The sequence below is a fragment of the Drosophila guanche genome, unplaced genomic scaffold, assembly GCF_900245975.1.
Source record: "Drosophila guanche unplaced genomic scaffold, DGUA_6, whole genome shotgun sequence".
Classification (NCBI taxonomy): Eukaryota; Metazoa; Arthropoda; class Insecta; order Diptera; family Drosophilidae; genus Drosophila; species Drosophila guanche.
In genome coordinates, this window is record NW_022995747.1 from 3,148,436 (window position 1) to 3,169,061 (window position 20,626).

Genomic DNA, 20,626 nt, shown 5'->3' on the forward strand with positions numbered 1-20,626 from the left:
GATGTGCTTTACATTTATTATAACAAAGTGGATTATGACGGGGCGCATCCTTTGCCCCGAAAACATTCGCACGCACACAGAAGAGGTACAAGCACACACTCACACACACACACATGTGGTGCTGGCAGCTGCCGGAAATAAGCCAAAAACGCGCAGGAGCGCAACAGAGAGAGCGAGAGAGAGAGAGAGAGCCAGAAAAAAACTCACACGTAAAGTGTAAGAAAAGGGATGTTGACGATTATTTTACGCTTTTTGATGGATGGCTGTCTGGCAGGCTCAGGCAGAGGATGATAGCGAACCACTCTGACCCCTTTTTTCCCCTGCAGCTAAACACAACTAGTTCTCCAACTCACCTGTACAATGGTATGCCGGTGGTGTCCTTGAACCAAAGCAGCAGCTTCACCGAGTCCTGGGGCGTGGGTGGTGTCAGGTCGCAGGGCAGCTCCACAGTCTTGCCCAGAGCGGCCCAGACCAATCGGGCGGGTACTGCAAAAGATGGCAAAAGATGAAAGTTTAGTGTTATTTATATATATATATATATATTGGCAGATCAAGAGAAGAAGGGAACGCTGATTGGGTGGCTTGAGTTGGTTTGCTTGAATGTAAAAAAGCAATCGAAGCTGCCAGCCAGGTTGATATTGAGGCAGAAATATCTCTCTGCGCGATATATTTATTTATTATTTGCACTTCCTGCATGATTCGGCTGATTGTTTGTTATTTTAACACAAAGCTTCCGCCCGCGATTCATGGCATGGAGAATGGCATCCCAGTAAAGCCCACCCACAGGCAACCCAAACTCCACCGCCCACACTCCAACAAAAATGGTTCTTGTCGTTGTGGCCTGCTTCCGGTTGCCGGTTGGTTGTCGTCACCAGCGTCGTTTGCCGTTGTTGAATTTGATGTTTCTTTTTTGGTTCCTCCTCCTTCAGTTATTTCTGTGTATTTTGTTCTGCCTTTTTTTTGTGTGAAAAATGATTTCTGGTGAATTTTGTTGTGTACCGTGGAGACGTGCGCCATGCGCCGTGTTTTGTGTTATTTTATTTGACAGAGCAACCTGTAAAATTTCCACATTGTTTCCGCCTGAACGGCTTCTTTTATTTCTGCCTTCTGTGCACGGCCACGGCCTTGCCGAGCGGCAAGTCCCATGGCAAACAATAATGTGCTGTCTTCTGGGGGCTGCCCATTTAGTTATCATCTCTGTTGGGTGCTGTGGCCCTCAGCCTTAAAGTCCTCTTAAATATATTCCATGCAATATTTTGCCGCTCTGTATAATGCAATTTAAGTTTCGACGAACGCGCCACTCAATCCACTCAGCTTTGAATTTTAAGCGGGTTACCACCAAACTTCTATCCCATTCCATTCAGCAGTGTTCCGGCAATGCTTTCATTTCGCAAACAATTTTAAAAGGCATTTTTTGCTTTTTGTTGTGCTGCCGTCGTTGTCGTGGCACTTTGATGTTCAAATGTTTTCGACACACAACAAAAAAACACAACAGTGGTGTGGAGTGGAGTGGAGTGGAGTGTCCGCTCCGATGAGAGTTCTGGGCAGGATTATGGACAAAACTCGAATGTGTGCAGCCGCATAAGCTGCAAAAAGTATTAGCAAATTATTGAAATTTTGCTAAAAACTTTCGCTCTTTGGACTCTCTGGCACTGCCTTTGCTTCTGCCTCTAAGCTGTGTTCGTTTCCCCACAAAGCCGCAAGCCATTTGTTATATTGCGTTGCATACTTTCCGGCGTGCACTCGCGTTGACAACTTGAGCAAAATGGCAAACATTGCGATGCTTCCGGCGCTGCTGCTGCTGCTGCTGCTGCTGGTGGTGCTGCTGCAATTTGTCAACGCTTTGGCTTACGGCAAGCAGAGCAAATATGTGGCCGTGCGAGAAGACGACACCTAGCCGTAAATCCTTATGAATGGAACAGGATATGCTAGGCAAATGGCAGTGTGCCACACAATTCCAACATAGAGAGAGAGTTAGAACGGAGGAAAGCCTTGTGCTGCAGTGCCCGGTCCATGGATGCCTCTCTCCTGACCAATTAGGTAACTCATAAAGATCTGTTAGGGCCACGTTTGATGTGCCACACTCCAAAGACTCTCCCCAGAGCGTCAATCTATTTATAATTGTCGCTGGCATTTGCCCAGTTGTTAGCGGCAATCGTGTGCTCGTTTTTAATGATTTACGCATACATTTAATTCTTTTATTGGCAGCCCAGCGACAACGTCTTTGATGTATGACGCACAACCAACTGGGCCCCAACAAATATTAAGGTTTTCCCGAGAGAGAGAGAGAGAGGGAGAGCGTTGAGCCACTACTAGCAGCTTCTCTTGGCTCGTTTTTGATGTTTTGTTTTGACACATCGCATTATTTGTGGATATTTTTAGCCACCCCTTGAAATTTACTTAACCCAGAGATGGCTCGGGGGAAGACAAACGTTGGGGCAAGACAAGCGCATCCAAATCCAAATCCGAATCGGAATCGGAATCGGAATTTTTACTGCCTGAGGGAGTTTCCACGTAACATGCATCGGGGCATCGGGGCATCGTGCATCGATGCATCTGACAGGCCCTCAGCATGGATCAATTAATTTTCATCGCAAGCGTTGAGAGCGCTGAGTGTTTATGGCTGTTTTCTAATTCTAATTAAGACAATGCCGACGAGCAGGAAATGTTGTGTGAGACTTTTCCAATGAATTTTTAAATAGAGTGCAAATGGGAAGTGCATTTCAAGATAATTAAGTGGTATTTGAATCCCCCTACGGGCGCATATCTACTGCATACTGCATGTGGGCTTTCTCATATTCGACTCAGGCCTCTTAAAGCCTCAAGTTTACTGCGAATATTGCGCATACGCAGCGTGTTACTTTGCATGCATAAACCAGGAGCCCTGATGAGCGCCCCACCAGCAGTGTTTTGTGCCCCATTTGGCTAAGGCCATGAACACGGCGAAACAACAGCGACAGCAACAGCTACAGAGCTACCACACAGAGCCCCAGTTCTGTGTACCATCCACCCAGCGAGGCCACAGCCTGAAGACAACGATGCATTAATTATGCAGTGGGCCCTGCACGCGGTTTGTGGCTGTTGTGGCTACGGCTGCTACTGTCGCTTAAAGCTGCGCAGCCTTAAAGGTTTCCCTGCTGGTGGCAGAAGAATCGAAATGCTTTGGCTATCATCCAAGAGTTCAATGTACTCTAGGGAAAATACAACCCACTGCCAGAGAGTGGGAAAAACACTAATAGAATAAGTCAACAAAGCAGCTCGCTAAATAAACGAAAAATTCAAAGGCTGTCCTGTCCGTACACTAAGTGTGCCGTGCCGTGTCACTGCAAGCATCAGCAGCACCAACGACAATAAATAGATGATAGAACTAACACGAAAAACATGCAGAAATGTTGGCAATCTTTCAATAAACGAGAATCTACATGCGTATCTACGCATTTTCTGGCTTAAATATGTTGGCCCAATTGCGCTCTATTCAATTGATATTTAAAGCGAAAGTTTCGCGGCAAACGCATCGACTGTGGGCTGTATATGTGGGACATTGAGGTTGACACATTACACACACACACACACACCCACACACACACATACTCGTACGCTCCTTTGCGCGTTGTGGTTTTTGATGTTTCTGTGGTTGTGGTTTTTGTTTTCTTTGTTGTTTTGCTGGCTGCAACATGAGAATGAAGCAGCGAACACAATTGCTCGCTCGCTGCCTCCTTCCCTCTGTCCTTTGTCCTCTGTTTTTTTCTGTGGCCAAAGCGGCTTTTATTTGGTTAGAGTTTGATTGAAACATTAGCCAAACGCATGTGCACATGGAAGTCAATTACGCAAAATATAAGTTGGTTAATTAAACGAAATTAGTGCTGGCTCTGCAGACAAGTGGAACCAAGAACCCATTCCCAGCCCCACAAAACACTCCCAGGTGCTCCGGCTAATGAAAAGTTTATTTAGAACGGTGGCAAGTCGGAACTAAACCAAATTACAGGCAATTGCCAAGATAAATATTTGAGTTTCACCATTCACAGCGGCAGCTGAAGAGGCAGCAGCAGCAGCAGCAGCAACAGCAGATGCTACGGCTTCGACTCCACCTCTGACTTGATGCTGCTCGATGGGTCTGGCTGGCACTGCTGGCTTTTAAATATTTTATTCGGCCCGAGTTCAGGCTGTGCCTGTGTCCGGACTCTACTCTTTCCCTGACTTTTCTTTCGCTTTTTTCTGCTGCTGATGCTGGTACTACTACTGATGCCGCGTTGGGGCAAATTGTTTACATTTAAATTGTACATTATGGCAAACACAAACACACAGAGAGAGACACACACACACTCGACCCTGCATGGCCACAAAATGTTGCAAGTTGAGAGCGAAAGTGGTTGCCATTGCGGACAGAACGGAACCGAACAGGCATCGTTCCTCTGCCTCTGCCGGGTCACGCCCCTTTGCCACGCCTCTTTGTAGTGTAGTCAAAGTCGTCAGTGACCCTAATGTACTTTCTCACACTTTTTAGCATGCATTACGGGCTGCCTAACATGGCTGGCAAAGCCTCAGCCTCCGTCTCTGCCGCCTCTCTCACAGACACTCCTGTGTGCGTGTAAATAACTTTCAAAGTGCTTTCCTCATACACACACACACACACACTTGCACACTCACGTATGTATAGTACGGTACATGGTGGTAATGTGAGTATGAATATTTACTTATAATTAGAAATGCCAGAATGTTTTGTTTTCCTTAGTTCAGCCTTTGACTTTTGTTTTTTTTGGCTGTCCTGCCCGCTCGCTCTTTCTTACTTTCCCCCATCCAACTTTCATCTACTCTCTGGCTTTCTGTTTACTGTTGATGTGTGTGTGTGTGTGTGTGTGTGTTGTATTTCCTGTTGCCACCATCTTTGGGGGGCAAATAAACCTAACAACTTCCCGACTGCCAAAACATGACTCTTGTGCGCTCTTTGTTTGCATTACTCCATGTTAGGGCCAAAGGAGCAGCGCAGAAAGCACAATGCCAAAGAGGCCAACAAAGTATGTACAAAAAAATATAATTTAAAGTGTCACAGAGCGGCGAGGCGCCACCAACTAGCAGGCAGCCAGTCGCAGCAAGCAAATGTGCGCGACTCAATTAGGCGAAATATTATTTGGCCCGCCAATAAAGGAGGGGGACGAATGAGAGCGCATGAAATGTTCCCCAACATTCTTTCACAGCCTTATTAATAACAAGTGAGTGTGTGGCGCCACACAGGCATCGGCAACGGCATCGACCGGGCCCAGGCACAGTGCGACAAAGTGTCCGAGCACTTTCCACTCTCTGAGAGAGAAAAGTGAATTTTTCACAAATCTGGCAGCGAGTCGTTGTCGCTGTCGTTGTGGGTCAGCCCGGCAAGTGAAAGTTTTCAAATTAAATTTTGCGACGCCATTTTCAATTAGAAAACTTCTTGGCCAAAGTCTTTTGCAGAAACCCCACCCACTCCCGCTCTGCATCACTGGCCTGGGACTGTGACTGTGTCTGGGACCTGGACCTGGACCTGGACCTCGACCTGCTTCTGCCGCATCATCGGCTCCACTCCGAGAGTTGCCTTTAAGCTTTCATTCTATTTTTTGTATTCTGCTCGACCTTCTCTCTGGTGCCTGGGCTGGGCTGGGCTGGCCTTTCAATTAAAATGCGTTCGCTGTCATTTTGGACGCCGTATTGCACTGGCTACGTGATTTAATAATAAAATACGAAAAATATTCCAGTCAGCGCTCCTTGTTGTCCTTCTTGTCGGCCATTACGTGGCTGTTTTTTGCCCCGTCTTTCCTTCGTTTTTCCTTCTTCTCGCGCCCTTCCCGATGTTCGCTGTGTTATTCCTTTTTTTCTTGCAACTGTTGCTTGGCTTGGGCCACAATCCTCTGAGGCTGGAGTCGGGAGTGTCGGGGCTGGCAACACCCCAACATTTAAGCACATTAAATTGGAAACGAAATAAAAATGGCTGCTAACTGTGGTCCACTGTGGTTCAAAGAGCTCTCTAAAACAGCAATCCCATTATGAATCATTTGCTGAAATGCATTGGCCTGCATTATTAATGCACAAATTAGTTGTGGCTTTGGTTAATGTTTGTTGTTGGCTGTGCAATATTTTGTATATTTATCTTTAAATATTTATGGGGTTAAACAGTTTTTTAATTGCCATTGATTGAGTGCCACTTGAAGCATATTAAAATGACAAGCAACCGCAATTACAGCAAAAACACAAACAGTAAACAACAACCATGTAGAGGCAGATCCTTGCAAATTGCAATTTTATATTATGTTAATTGCAGTTCAGTGCAGCGCCGCCTGCTAAGGGTTCTGTTCGGTTCGGGTCGACAGGTCGGCACCTCTAATGGTGCGTAAATTACTTGATTTCAATTACTGCAAACACCAACAGAGTGTTTCGGGTGCGAAGAATGTGTGATACAGCCCCTGGCAATGCGGCAGCACCAGCTGCTACATGTGTCCCTTGTCCATGAATTATACAAATTTATGCGCTTTTAATTTGGAACCAAATGCAAAAATAACAGGCACAGCAAGTGGGTCCAGCACGACGCCCAAATACACTTTCTGCAGCATAACAAATGGATCGTAGGGAAAGATGTATGTGGAATAGAGTGTTGTTCCTTAAAGTGCCACACATGCCCCTCGAAATCAACTGTGGCAAACACTTAACAGCAGTTGAGAGCAGAAAGAGTGAAAGGAAGTGACACAGAGGAGTGAATGGAAATGGAAACTTGAAACTGGGGAAAATGGTGAAAATGGTGAAAATGAGCAAATAAATTAAAATGGCAGCAGCAATGCCAACAAAGCGGCCACACGGCATTTAAAAAGTAAAATATGGCAACGGGTTGCTGCAGAATAATTTTGCCAGCGCAGCACAGTCGTTGCTGGTTGCTGGTTGCTGCTGTTGCTGCTGTTGCTGGTGTTGCTGCCACTGCAACATGCAACACATGCTGGGCAACATGACCCGTTGCTGTAGCTCCGGCAGCTCCAGCTGGATGGCCAGCAGGAGAGGAGACAGGACAGTGGCAGGAACAGCGTCCTCGAAACTAGGACACTGCTGCCACTGGGGGCAGCATCAGCATCATCATCTCTGTTCGGGGGGGGGGGGGGTCTGTGTTCGGGCTAGGCCGCATTGTGGGTCTGACATGGGGCATGGCACATTATTTACACGCGTGTTTATTATTTTCAATTAAAATGCAGAGCAGACATTTTCGTAGGTAAACTCGTCGTGGCTCTTGTGACTCATGTCAGTGGCAACACCAGAAAGTATCTTACAGATACACAGCTACAAATAGCTTGGACACACCGTCCGCCCGAACTAAGGGGCCATTTATTTATAGTTTGTTCATTTTCAAGTTGTCGTAAAATTGCGTAAAAATCATTTTTGAATTTGTGCCAGTTTTTGTTAGTAGTTTTTAGAAACGAGCAGCATGGCCCCAGCCCTGCGGCAGCAGTAAGGTCAGGGGCGTAGCCCAAAAGGGGATTACTAAAGCAAAGTGCTGCTAAAGAAGCAACTTAAGGCTCAATGTGGTCAAATTTCAGTATTTCTTAGGGATATAATCTACCGACCCCCTTTGTGCACGCCCCTGGGTTAGGTACGGGCATCAACAAATATAGAATCAAGTCTTATACACATATTAACACACCAAATCTATATGTACTTTGATTGCTTTTGTTGTTGCCCGCGAGAAATTCCCCCTGACACATGCTGGGACCCCAAAAATATTTTTATGTGTTTTTATGTGTTTTTAATGCAATTTAATTTCGTTTCTTATGTATAGACTTCTGGGGATACCCACGGAAAACGGCGTGCCCAGGGACAAATAAATATATATTTTGGGATTATTCAGCAACAGCAATGCGTAAATATTTGTTATAGGAAGCCGAGTATTTGCATTTTTTTTAATACATAAAATAATAAATCCACTCCGTAATGAACGAATGGAAAAATAAAGAAAATGAAATGAAAATTGAAGCTGATTTGGCGCCACTTCAGGCTGGAAATAAAATCACCGTGCGCCGTTCTCCGTGGGGCAGTCATTCGAGTAATGCCTCCAGTCAGCACTCCAATTGTTCCTCCTTCTGCTGCTGATTTTCCTTCTGCATTTCTTTCTGCCGATGGCGAAGCGGAAGCCAAAGTTGCTACCGGCGTGAAAATCAATTTAATTATAGCTGACAATTAAATTTACGCCGAATTAACAGCGACACTTCAGAGAGACTTCAGTTTCATTTTTTTTTTTTGTATTATTTATTGGTTTTTCCGTTTTTTTTCGCATTTTTTGTTGTTGAATATTTGCGAGGGACAGTCAACAGGCGACAGTCGACAATCGACCATCTCCAGCCTTCACTTTCCACTCCCCACTCTCTCCAATCTCTCGCTTTCTCTCTCTCGTTGGACAAATGTCGCGTTGATTTCTTGTCAAACAATTTTTTAATCAGTGTCGCTTCAGTAGCGCTGCCCCCGAGGGCCCGCCGGGGTGGCATTGGCCCAGTGCGTGCTCTGTCCCTTGGATGTTTGGCTCTGACTTTTAATTTCATTCGTCTGCAGCTCCCTGATAGACCTGCTCCTGCTGCTGCTGGCGCCACTCAGCCTCCATGTCTGGCAGCTGCCTGCCAAAAAGCCTGCTTCTCCTCCACAGCTTTTTTTTTGGCGCAGTCCAAGTTCCAATCCCCATTGCCAGCTGGGCATGATAATTGCCTGCACATTTTCGGGCCCGTTAATTCTGACACTGGCATGCCAAACAGCTGACTCATTGGAGCTGAAGTAGCGCCTCTGGATGATGCTGCTGCTTAATTTGACAAATTCGCATGACGCCAGAGCCTCTGCCATGCTGCGACTCTGCAACAGCGAAGGCTAATTAGGCGCCGCAACCGCTGCCTTGGCTTTGTTTTCGGAACAATTTCCCAGAATTCCAGCTCGTAATTTTTTACGACGATCCATGGAGCAGAACAGAGCAAAACAAAACAGAAGACAAGACAAGTGCCGCCTGCAAGTTTGTTGTTTGCATTGCGTAAACAAATAATTAAAATAATGTGACGAGTGGGTGGGGGCTTCGGCAGCTGCAGCTGTAACTGTAACTGCATCTGCATCTGTGTTTGCCATCAAGCGCGACGCCACCAAAAAGCAGTTTCAGCTTTTGTCCCCCCCATGACAAATGCACTGCAGATGCAGAGCCCCCCAAAAGCCAGAGGCAAGTCATGGGAACTCAAAACAAATTTCCTTGCACTTTGCCCCAATTTTTGGCCCGCTTCCCGAGGCCTAAAAATGTGTTGTGCATATGCTGGAAAAAAGCTTTTAATTGTTTGCTTTTGTTTACCAATGAGCCAGCTGTCGGCAGTCCACCCGCGATATGCGATCCGCGGAACACGACCTCCCTCCTGTGCAGGCAACAGCAAGAGTCACCACTTGGCAATGTTGTTGTTGATGATTGCTCATTTGATACTCTTCAGAGAAGGGGGGCACTATGACAACGAATTGGAGTAGGAGCACCTGGGAATATTTAGTCACTAAATCAATCCCCGAGCCTAATCCCCTACCAAGTCATAAGCGTGATCGATCTCCCCTTCGATAAGTGTATATAATAATTCGTTCCCAGAACCTACTCTCTCTCTCTCTTTATTGTTTGTTGTTCGCCTAATTGATTTATTTACTGCGTGCTCCTGTTTTGAAATAATTTCATGCTAATTTGCTTGTTAATCGATCCTTTCCCCCAGCCCCTGCAACGTTTACTCCGCTTCCCCCACCCAATCCCAATCCCAATCCCTATGAATATATGTGTGTTTATGTGCTTAGCGCCATTTTCCCTGTGTCTCAAAGGCAGCGTGGATCCAATGGAGTGTGAAGTGCTGGCAGCCTTTTGCTCTCATCACTGATGCTTTTGCCGCTGCTGCTGCTGCTGCTGTTTGTGTTTGTGTTTCTGTGCATTGATTGCTAATGAGAGTGAGCATTAGATGATTTAGTGCTATCCGGGAACCCTCTTGGAGGCAGCCCCGGCCCCGTGCCCCGTGCCCCGCGCCCCCTGGTAGCGTTTTGTGAAAGCAAAACAAACATTAGAGCATTAGAGAGGAGGGCCCTCCGTTTCGCCTTGCAGCCATTTGGCTTTGGCTGGTGTGCATTTGACACTTGCGCCTTTCAATTTCCAAAGCCATAAACCAAATCAGCAACGAGAGTTCGATTCCAGGCTCAAGTGGGCACGGCGACCTCCCTGCTCTTTGGGGCCATAAACTGAACTGCTATCGGCCATATATCACAAGTATGCGCTAGTTTATGGCCACGCCCAAGAAGCCAGCGTCTGAGTCTGTGTCTGAGATCTTTGCTATCAGCGCTGCTGCTCCTCCTGCTGCTACTTTGTATCAGCTTCGGCAGACTGCCATAACTCAGACATGGCACACTCAATTTGCTTACTTGGCAACACCCTGGAGAAGCAGGAGCAGCACAAGCAGCAGCAGCAGCAGCAGCAGCCAGGGGGAGGTTACACCTCAGACCCAGGGCCAGACGCGACTCTGCCCTTTGGCTGCTCGCCCAACTACTGCGCTCTCTTTTGGCCATTTTGTAGCTATTTTATTTTGTATTTATTTGGCGCTTCTTTTGCCATTTTATGCTGTGACATTTCAGCGCTTGCTCTCGCCCGGCGACAAAATCCGTTTTATTTATATGCAAAATATGTAAATTTACGACCAGACTCTAACCCTAACCCATGCCCAGTACCCGTCCAATCCCCGTCCCAGTCCCAGGAGCAGCATCAGGGAAGAGCAGCAACAGCAACAGCAGCAGCAGTGGCAAACAAGTTTTGTGCTTGTATTTTATGCGCAGCATTGCATACTTATGGCCCACATCAAGATTGAGTGTGTGTGTGAGTGTCCCTCCGTGTGTGTGTTTTTAGATTTACAAGTGCGATTTCGATAGAGTTTATTTCATGTGCATGCCAAAATGACTTGCCTTGCCCTTGGTCAGGAGCTATCTGTCGTCCCACCCACACACAAACACCAACACACAAATACATACACAATACATACCCATATCTATGCATATTTATGCCACAGTTTTGTGCAGATGAAATGAATTGAAATAAAATAACTCCTCTCTGGATCTCTGGATCTCTGGTCTCTGGTCTCTGGTCATAATTTAGATAATTTTTGTTTTAATTAAACGAACGCACTGCCTGACAAACTACACAAATTTATGGCTCGCTAGCGATAAATAAAGGCTGAACCACAACTGACGTTCAGATTGGTGGGGTTCTGGGCACTGGGCTCTGGGCTCTGGGCTCTGGGGGAGCAGCGAAATTCGAGCCTTAAAATGCAGCAAATGTAATTCGTTCTAATTTATTTACTCCGACCAATGCGATTTATGGCCCCCTCTTCTTTCGTTTCGCTTTGGTTGTTGCTGTATTTTTGCCATTATCAATTTACAACAATTTATGGCAGTATTTTATGCAAATCCAGCCACTAATCACCGAGCACGGCACGCAACTGTGTGACGGCCAGTCGTAGTCGTAGTCGCAGTCCTGCCTGACTGTCGGCAGTTCTTTAAATTAAAATTTAATACAAATGCAAATTATTCAAAATTGCAGGCGGACGTCACGCCCTATTCCGTTAACGGACACACCGCCCATTCGACTAATTTTCAATTAACTGTTAGACACAAAAATGTCCAAGTCACAAAAGGGGTTGAACGTGCCGCCAAGTGGAAAATGTTGCAAGAACAAATAAAGAGCAGACGGCACAACAGTGGCTGGGTAGGGGGTAAAATATTCACAAACGAGTTGATTACGTGTCTCGGATAGATTTGGCCAGCGATTCGGGGAATTTGTTGCGAATTAGCCAGGGGAAAAAATCAAGCAGAAAACAAAAAAACAAAAGGCCGAAAGGGCGAGCAAACGTTTGCTTGGCATGTTCAAGTGATAAATTCAATTTTCCACTTGAACGCCAAACACTCGCCGACCCCAACCCCAAGCGCGACCCTGGCTCTGGCTCTGACTCTGACTCTGCCTGTGAGCATAGGGTCCGTTGTACCGCCCTCACTCCTCCCCCTAAACATGTGTGACTAATGGCGCTTGTGGGATGGCGATGGCCCACGATGGTCGGCGGCAATCAAAGGGAAATCATAAAGGCGTGTTGTCCAAACATAAACAGAAGTCGCCCCCTCCCCATTCCCCTGCCCGTTCCAGTCAATGTGCTTGGTTCCTCCTCTCAAACAAAGACCAGACAGAGGAGAGTGATCCCTTGTTCCCATTCTCGCATCTCGTAAAGCCGCGTGCCATGTGGCGATAAAAATTACAAATTCTCACACCACAAACGCCCAGAGGCTAGGTGTGCGCCCAAGCGTGTATTAGTCAATGCATTGTCCGGCTCGGTGGGGTGTCCAATTGCGTGATACATACAACATTAATCGCTCGGGGATTAGGGATTAAGTAGAAGTTGATATCCCTGTGGGGGCGCATAACGATTGCACAGAGACAAAGGGAGCCCACGAACTGATTACAGTTTCAGGTGCACAGAAATGTCTGCCTTGGCCCCAAAATGAATGGAACTTTAAACTACAAAGTCTCAACCCCAAGGATTGCTGATTCAGAGCCCCATGCCAGTGCAGACACACAGACCAAGCAGTGGACAAATAAAAGCGCCATAAAATTGAATTTTTTATGAGTAACAAAACCCATGGCCCCGAAGGGTTAATTTCGGAGTGAAGTGATGCGGAAACAGGGACAGGGAAGGGGAGGGAGTGCACAGTGCAAAAGGCCAAACGATGTTGAGGATATACAAGCAACAAAAACGATGTTGAATGTTAACTGATTTGCACCTTTTGACTTTTGGTCGCGCGGCAGGGGTACGATGTAGCTACGATGGAGCGCGCTGATTAGCGGAAGCATTACTCATAGGAAAAGGCAAAGAGAAGGAGCAGGAGCAGGAGCAGGAGCAGAAGAGAGCGAAGCAAAGCGAGAGTGAAACGAGCACTCAATCAAGTGAAAAATGCAAATGCTAAAAATACCAACAAAGGGGAAACTGCGGTACTATAAAAGCGGATAGCAGCTGCAAGTGTCAGATCTTTGATGCCCCCGCTCCAGTTTTTATCGCCCAGCAGCCAGCCCTATCTTTACCCCCACTCCCCCACTCCGCACTCCTTTCTCCTCATCGACGCGCTTAGTGTTGCATTTATTGCGCTTGTTAAAGGCGGCTAAAAGGGAAACGCGCCAGCGAGAGAAACAAGTTAAAAAGTCATAAAATGATATTTATTTCATTTCGTTGCCGCGTAATGCGGCACTAGCAGTGGCAGAGGCAGTGGCAGTGGCAGTGGCAGCAGCAACCATCAGCAGCCTCGCGGGTGGCATAAGCGCAAGACCCTAAGACGATGATGAAGAAACAGTGGCAGGAGTGGCAGCATCAGCATCAGCAGCTGACACCAGAGCGGGAGATGCAGAAGTTCCGTAGATTTGCTGTTTATTTGAAATTTATATTCGAGCTGCACAACCCCCGAGAGAGCAGAACAGCGGCCAGAGAACCATCAGAATAACCAAGGGGAAATGGGAATGGGTTCGGTTCCTTTTCTATTCCGCCTTTTCACACAACTATTTTGCCGGCAAAAGGAGTTTATGGAGTTGAAGCTTTGACTTTTTGCCAGCAACCCAACCCCACCCCATCGCTGACCGGCAAATGGTGGGGCCACTGGAAATGGAAATGCGCCATCGTTGTGGCTTTTTAATGTTTTCTTGTTAAAGTTTATTGAAAAACTTTGGCCAGTCACGTTTGAGTAGTCAGCGGGCGGCGTGCAGTAACTTATAACTCTCCCATCCGCAAAATACACAAACAAACATACATCCTTTCTGTGTGTAGATACGATCTACCCTCCCCAACCAGAAATGAAAACAGCTGCATGGCTGCACGCCCCAATGCCCATGAAAATGGAGCAAAAGTGATTTTTTCTGTTTAATACAAAAAAGAGGAGTGGAAACTGGCAAATATTACTTTATCTATTCTTTTTTTTTGCTTTTGGTGGAAAGATGTTTTCTGTGGGGGGGGTGGAGGCGTGGTCATGTTTGTTCATAATTGAAATTTCGCGCTAAACAGGATGTGGCCATTCCAGCGCTTTTGTTGCGGCCAGTTCAAGTTGTTCGAGTTGTGTAGAATGAACTCGTGCTGAAAGCTTTTCCCACCAAGTGGCAAGGGGGGAGAGACAGACAGAGGGAGTTGGAGAGATTGGGTGGCTGCCAGCACATGGCCAAGTGGCAGTGCGAGTTGCAGTTCATAAACAACAAAGCAGAAGATGCGAAAATGCAATAATATTTATGAGGAACACTCTGTACAATGGCGGGTGCGATGTGCGGGGTGATGGTGATGTGGCAGGAAAGTGCAAAAGAAAATTAAGAGCACAGAAAATTCGAAATGTGTGCGAAAAACTTGAAGTGGAGAGCGAGAGAGAGAACGCGAGAGAGGGCGCGAAAAGTGCCCCTGTCCAGGGAATTGTCATTGTCTTCGCTTACAACATGTCTCCCCCTGCCACCCTCCCTTTCCCCCTTGTAACAATGGAAACGGAACAATGAAGTTGTCTGAATGGAACTTTAACTGAAAGTTGTTTCAAAATGCCTCCCATCGATCCGCCCCTTGTGGTGGTTGCATTTTATGATTACAACAATTTCATTTCTGCCCTCCCATGACTGTACTGTGTTTTTCTTCGAATTTTTCAACTATTTTCCCTTTAGTTAGGATCCAGGATACCTTTCATGTTTTACCTTTGGTGGACATTCTTTTGCCTCCCATCTCCCATCTCCCATCTGCATGCTGCCTTGGTTGGCTCTTACTTTCCGGCACTCGCCTCGATCCCATTTATTTTTCACTCTCGTGTCCCTGCCGTCTGTCACGGCCCAGCGCCGGTTTGCTCCCCATCCCGCACCATTTCCAACCGTACACGTACTGCACTGTGACATGTGCTTCCTCTGTTGTATTTTTGTGCCCCACCACGTTGCAGCATGTCCCATGCCCATCCCCTCCATCCTCTGTAGCTGCCATTTTCAGCATGTGAAATTGAACTTTGCATCTTGGCTGCGTCGCTTCGTTGCGTCGCGTCGCGTCACAACTCCAGCAGATACTCTCGCAACGAAATTTTCATTTTCCAGCGCCAATGCTCCTGCTGCTGCACTTGACTTGTGGCGCTTCTGCTGCCCTCCCCTCTGGCCAACCCATCAGTGTCCCTGCCACATGCTGCCTGGCATGTCCCCCCATCCATTCTGACCGCCATGCAGCGCCGCTTATGACGCTGTTTTGACACTACGAACGCGCGCGCGTGTTTATAAATAAAATATATATGGAAATATGCTTGAGACATTTTTCAGCGCCCTCTCGCAGTGGCAGCATGCAGCATGCAGCATGTGTCGCTGCTGTGTGCACCCCTTCTGCCTTTTCCTTTGAAGTTCATAAAAATTAACAGAAAATCAATTTACAACACAAATGATGCGCTGATGAGGAGGCCCAAGTGCGGACTGACTCTACGTTGAGCTCTCGAGGCAGTTGTAAATATTTTTATTGCAATTGATGGTGTGCCTCTGATCTGAGCCGCCACGCCCCACGCCCCATGCTGCTGCCCCTTGGGTTAACACTAGGGTTGATTCTTTGGCCATATGAATATTTATGCCCTGTACTCCAAGAAGGAGAAAGGGTATGACAGCCAGCAGTTAGGGACTGCAGCAGGAGTATTTTCAGTATCAGTAAAAGAAAAATGATCAACCATTTCGATAAGCAATAAATATCTAGAGTAGGTAACTCTAGTTTCAAATATAGACAGCTAATTTCGGAGGCTCATGCATACTCGTTTCATATTCGAAATGGCCTTCATAGCACGAGTGCCGGGTATCTTATTGTCGAAGCTCACTTGATATTGTTGTATGACTGCTATCGAGCGTGCTGATTGCCCATCAAAAAGCAAAGCCAAGGCCAAAGCAACAGCAGCAGCAGCAGCAGCACAGCAAGAGATTTGCATAGGGCACGGCACACCCCGACAACCCATGGCCCACCCCATACATGCAAATCCCCTACTAATGCCAAACGTTTCCCGGTCTCCTGGGTTTCTTTTTCTGTAGTTGTGGCTGTAGCGTCAGCAGAACATAAAAATAGCGACGATTATGATGAAAATATTCATGCGACAAACGGAAGCCGTTGCCAGGTCCCTCCTGCCACAGACGCAGAAGCAGAAGCAGCAGCAGCAGCAGGAGTGGCACTTGGGACTTGGAACATGGAACGACTCCCCTACACACACACGTACACATCAGAGTATGTATCTGCATTGGTGTGAGTTGTTTATGTGCCAACGATACGCAGCACATTTGAATTCCACTTAAAGCGTCATCGCAAATCGCACTCACAGTGTGTATTTGGCAAGGCAGCGACAGCAAGAAAAGCCTTGGATACATGCTGTTCCAGAGAGATGGATGCGCACGGGTATCCATGAAATCGCAGATCGCAGTTCAATAGCACTTTAGAGAGCCGCAAAAAGCGGCTGTGGAAAAGCGCCCTTCCGGGCCAGCCAAGGATGTCGCCGACGCTAATAAAGCAGAAGGCGTGAGGCGTAATTAAATTTAATGCCAAAAATGCTCAGACAAAAGCCAAATGGGCATGACGCCAAGCCGAAAATGTCTAAATCCAGGCATTGAAATTCAATTTACTACAAAATCCCATGCATCGACGGACGACCCAAACGACAAGAGCCAGCGAAATAGAAAATACTGGAAAATGTGTCTCGATTTGGGCAAATCCTGTCATAAATTTCAGGCCCCCTCCAGAGCCAGTCACCAGTCACATCCCAGGGAGCAGAGCATCAACAAAAGGCAGACAGCCAGACAACAACCCTAAGGAAAATATGCTGATGTCGATGCCGAATTATGATTTGTTTTTGTGTCGACTGGGTAAGAGTCGTCCTCGTCCTAGTCGTCGGAGCCAAAGTTATATACTGTACAGATGGGGGACACGGGCAGACACTGGGGAAATGAGATTTGCCCTCAAGGTTAGCCGACTACATGGACATGTTGGGGGAGGCGGGGCGGACGACACACACACACGTAAACTACTCGCAACAACCAGTTGAGAGGCTCGTAAAAAGCACAAGGCACCAGAGCACCAGAGCACCAGAGCACACCCAAAAAGAACCCGAGGCACACGGAGCACCCGTGCAAATCCCATCACTCTTGGATGGCCAAGAGCAGACCCCACAACACATCCTCGACTCGACCTCGCAAATTATAAAGTTGTTTGGGCCAAAACTGCTGACTCTCTCTCGCGCTCTCATGCCTTGGCTGGCAAGTTTTGTGTGCTGGCCTTTTTAAAAATGGCGAGAGTAAGTTCTGCACGTTTTATCTAACGCACATTGATAAGGATTTTTTGGCAGTCGTCGCATGATTTGCAAGTTTGCACAAAATGCTGCCCAGATCTACGAGTCGATGGACGTTTTGTGCAGACGTTGGCGAATATCGTGAGCGGAAATGTGATGACCTCTTGGCATAGTTTTCTCTTGTTATACTTCCTCTCCCTCTTTTTTTTCCCATTTACATTCCGATGCTCAGATATCCATCAGCTTATACTCGAGATGGACAGATGGTTCGTACAGCTGGAAACAGGTGGTAAGAAAATTCGGGTAAGGGATATTTGGGCTGTCCCTTTTTCGATAATTGGAATCGGAAATCAATGCATCTGTAACTACATTTCCTTTGAAGTTTCCCCGCAATAAAAGGATATCGTTTGATGCTATGGTTTTTAAGATGGAAATACTCACTGTTCTTTTGAAAATCCTGCGACTCCTCGTCCGCCAGCGCCGTGTTCAGCTGCAGGCAAATCAACAGTGTCAACATCCAGCCGACAACCCAAATCGTTCTGCCATTGTCCGCCAACGACATTTGATTTCGCATTCGCATTCGCATTCGCATCCACAACATCCTCGTCCGCATCCACAGCATGGACGACCTCGACATGGACGTGCATCTCGTTCGTGTTTTTCGATGCGAATTGTGTGGTTGTTCTTTCGGCTGGCAATATGTTGAAGTAGTTTCCATTGATGATGGTGTTGCTCTGGTTTCTGGTATTCTGGCTGTCCCAGCAGTTGTCGCTGTTGCTAATAAAAACTGCATGGCTGTCATTTTGTTTAGCTTGCGGTGCGTTGTGCCAAACGCGAAAACGTCTCGTCATTTATATAACAAACTTCAATTTGACCAAAGTGTCAAAGAAACAAAACGAGTGCAAAAGAGTGTAGGAGTGGCGTATATTGCCGCAGCACCAGCAACAGCACCCAAATTGACTGCAATTGTTGTTCTTGGTCTACACGTGTTCGTTGTGTTTGTATCTGTGTCAGTTTCTGCGATGACGTGGCGCCAATAAACACAGGTCCTGCGTTGTTATGGCTGCTCTGAATGCGATTTCCGCTTCCGACGTTGCCTTTAATGAAGCGCCAATGTACTCTTTGGCTCTGAGTTGGACCATAAAAATAACATTTCGACTGCCATTCACGTGTGCATGTCTGTTTGTGGCTCTGTCGACCGTCGTCCGTCGACTTAGATCAGTCGGAGTTGCGTTCGTGGCAGTTAAAGTTGCTTAAATCGAGCGAATGTCCCACACCGATTCTTAATGTGCTTTTACATGTTTATTTGCGCTTTTATGGGCGCTTCTTTTTAGGCGGGACTTTAGGCTGGTCCGTTGGCCGCTGAAAATAGAAAAAAGAAGATGGAAAAACATGAGTAAATGCTGCTGTTTGTGCGGGTAAAATGATTTCCAGGCAATCTCTTTTTGGGTTTTTGGCTGTTGTTGTTTTCCTACTGGCAAAAATATGAAAAGTGCTAATAAAATTTTTATACATTGACTGGCATTGCGCATCGACGCAAATTGAGCTCGTAAAGCAATACGGTAGAAAAGAAAATAAATAAAGGGGGTAACCGATGCGCCCGTCCAGCATTTACATCCCGCAGAGGGGAATGCCCTTGGCCCGACAACGCACTCCTCGAAATTGGTTGTTTTATGTGGCCATCGCATCGATGAAGTGTGATTAATGGCGCGTTTCGAGGGGCGACTTGTAATTAAGGCAGTAGATTTATGTCCAAAGCCACAGCTGAGGCATGACCTTTTCTTTTGCCTCCCCCTACACAACTGAACACCTCTTCCACCCCCCTCATTCTGTGCTCTCTGTGTCGGCCAATAAAAGCCAGTTCCCATTGAGTGCTGCTTTATCACCTAACCAAATGTTGCTGCTGCTACTGCTGCTGCGCCTTTTAATTGCGTGTTTTGGTCCCGTCATCGGCAACACGAGTGTCGACAATTAAACAAGGCATCAAAATTGATAAAGCCAACCCCCCAGGCCATCCCAGGCCATCCCAGGCCATCCCAGGCCATCCCATGCCATGCCATCGAGTGGCCAGCACTCTGTGTGTCATGGTTAGTTTGGCTTTGGGCTAATGGTGTTGCATTAATGGGGTGAAGAGGACTCCTCCCTGATGCCTGGTTGTCCTTAACCCAGAAAGCGGCTCGGCTTCACTCGTAATTATGCAACATTTTGTATCGGCAGCCATGCGACAACTGGGCTCCGATTCTGGGAGTTCTCCTACCGCCACCTCTGCTCGTATATGGCCTGTTTTTAATGAGCAACTGCAAGACGGTCGCGTGTGTGTAGGCAAGGAGACTCGCACATAAATAAAATATAACTCACGCAAAAAAGTTCATAAATTTTTATGAACTTCAACAGTCATGTTAGATGCTTTTTGATTAAAAGATAATAACTTTTCGGGCTGAGGTATGGCATGGAATGGCATGGGATGTGTGTGTGTGTGTGTACGCTTGCTGTTGTTCTTTCTGATGTTTCTGTTGCCGACACGCCTCCATCTTTTACTCTCCCACCCACCCACATTCATTACTACATATCATTATTTTCTCTCTTGACTTGCACCATTCGCCGCCCTCTGGCTCTCTTGGCTGCACATAAATTAACAAGAAGTGAGATGTGAGGTGGGGGCCTCGCTGCGAGGCGAGGGCCAGTCAAACTTTGCTCATTAGTAAATTTCAGACAAGCAACATACGTACGAAAAGGTACATCTGTTGGCTCCAAGGGGTAGCAAGGGGTTTCCTCTTCTCATGTCATTTGGTTAGCATATTTTATTGCTGATTAATTAACTTGAAGAAGTGGGAGAGAAGAATGTTCTCGGTAGTGATTGCAGCAGCAGCAACAGCAGCAACTGCGTTTGTATTGTCTGTAGCAAGTCTGTAGTAGTCTGCCCGGCATCAAACCTGAACTTTAATGACACCAAGTGGAAGATTTGCTAATTAAAAAAGTTTGTCGGTGCCACGGCACAGCGCAGCAGTCAAAGAGCAACACGGGAAGGACCAGCCCAGTGGCAAAGAAAAGTTAGTTCCATTGGTTGTGTCCTTATTGCTGGTGTGTGTGTGTGTGTGTCTGTGTGTGTGCGTGTGTAAAGTATCATGTAACTATTGACAACCATTGACGTGTGGCCCTGGGCCTGGAGGAGCCAGCCGCCAGTTAGGAGTATTGGCAAACAAGGAATTAGTTCTCCAATTTATTAGGACATTTTGTGCCAAAAATAAAACTGTTTGCCCCAATCGAATTTGGTTCGGAATGGTCTCTGATCTGTAACCTATTT

General features: G+C 46.8%; 1 protein-coding gene across 4 annotated transcripts in view; it reads right to left on the reverse strand.

Annotated features, from left to right (window-relative positions):
- The window catches only part of LOC117582815 (neural cell adhesion molecule 1), a 64,225-nt gene that overhangs the window by 25,055 nt on the left and 18,544 nt on the right, over positions 1-20,626 (reverse strand). For all 4 annotated transcript variants that reach the window (XM_034270854.1, XM_034270850.1, XM_034270853.1 and 1 more), the window contains exons 2-3: positions 17,764-18,684; positions 354-486 (exon numbers count right to left, since the gene is read on the reverse strand). In XM_034270854.1, coding sequence (XP_034126745.1) covers positions 354-486; positions 17,764-18,124 — 494 coding nt within the window. In that variant the 5' untranslated portion in view covers positions 18,125-18,684. The remainder of the gene's footprint in view (positions 1-353; positions 487-17,763; positions 18,685-20,626) is intronic.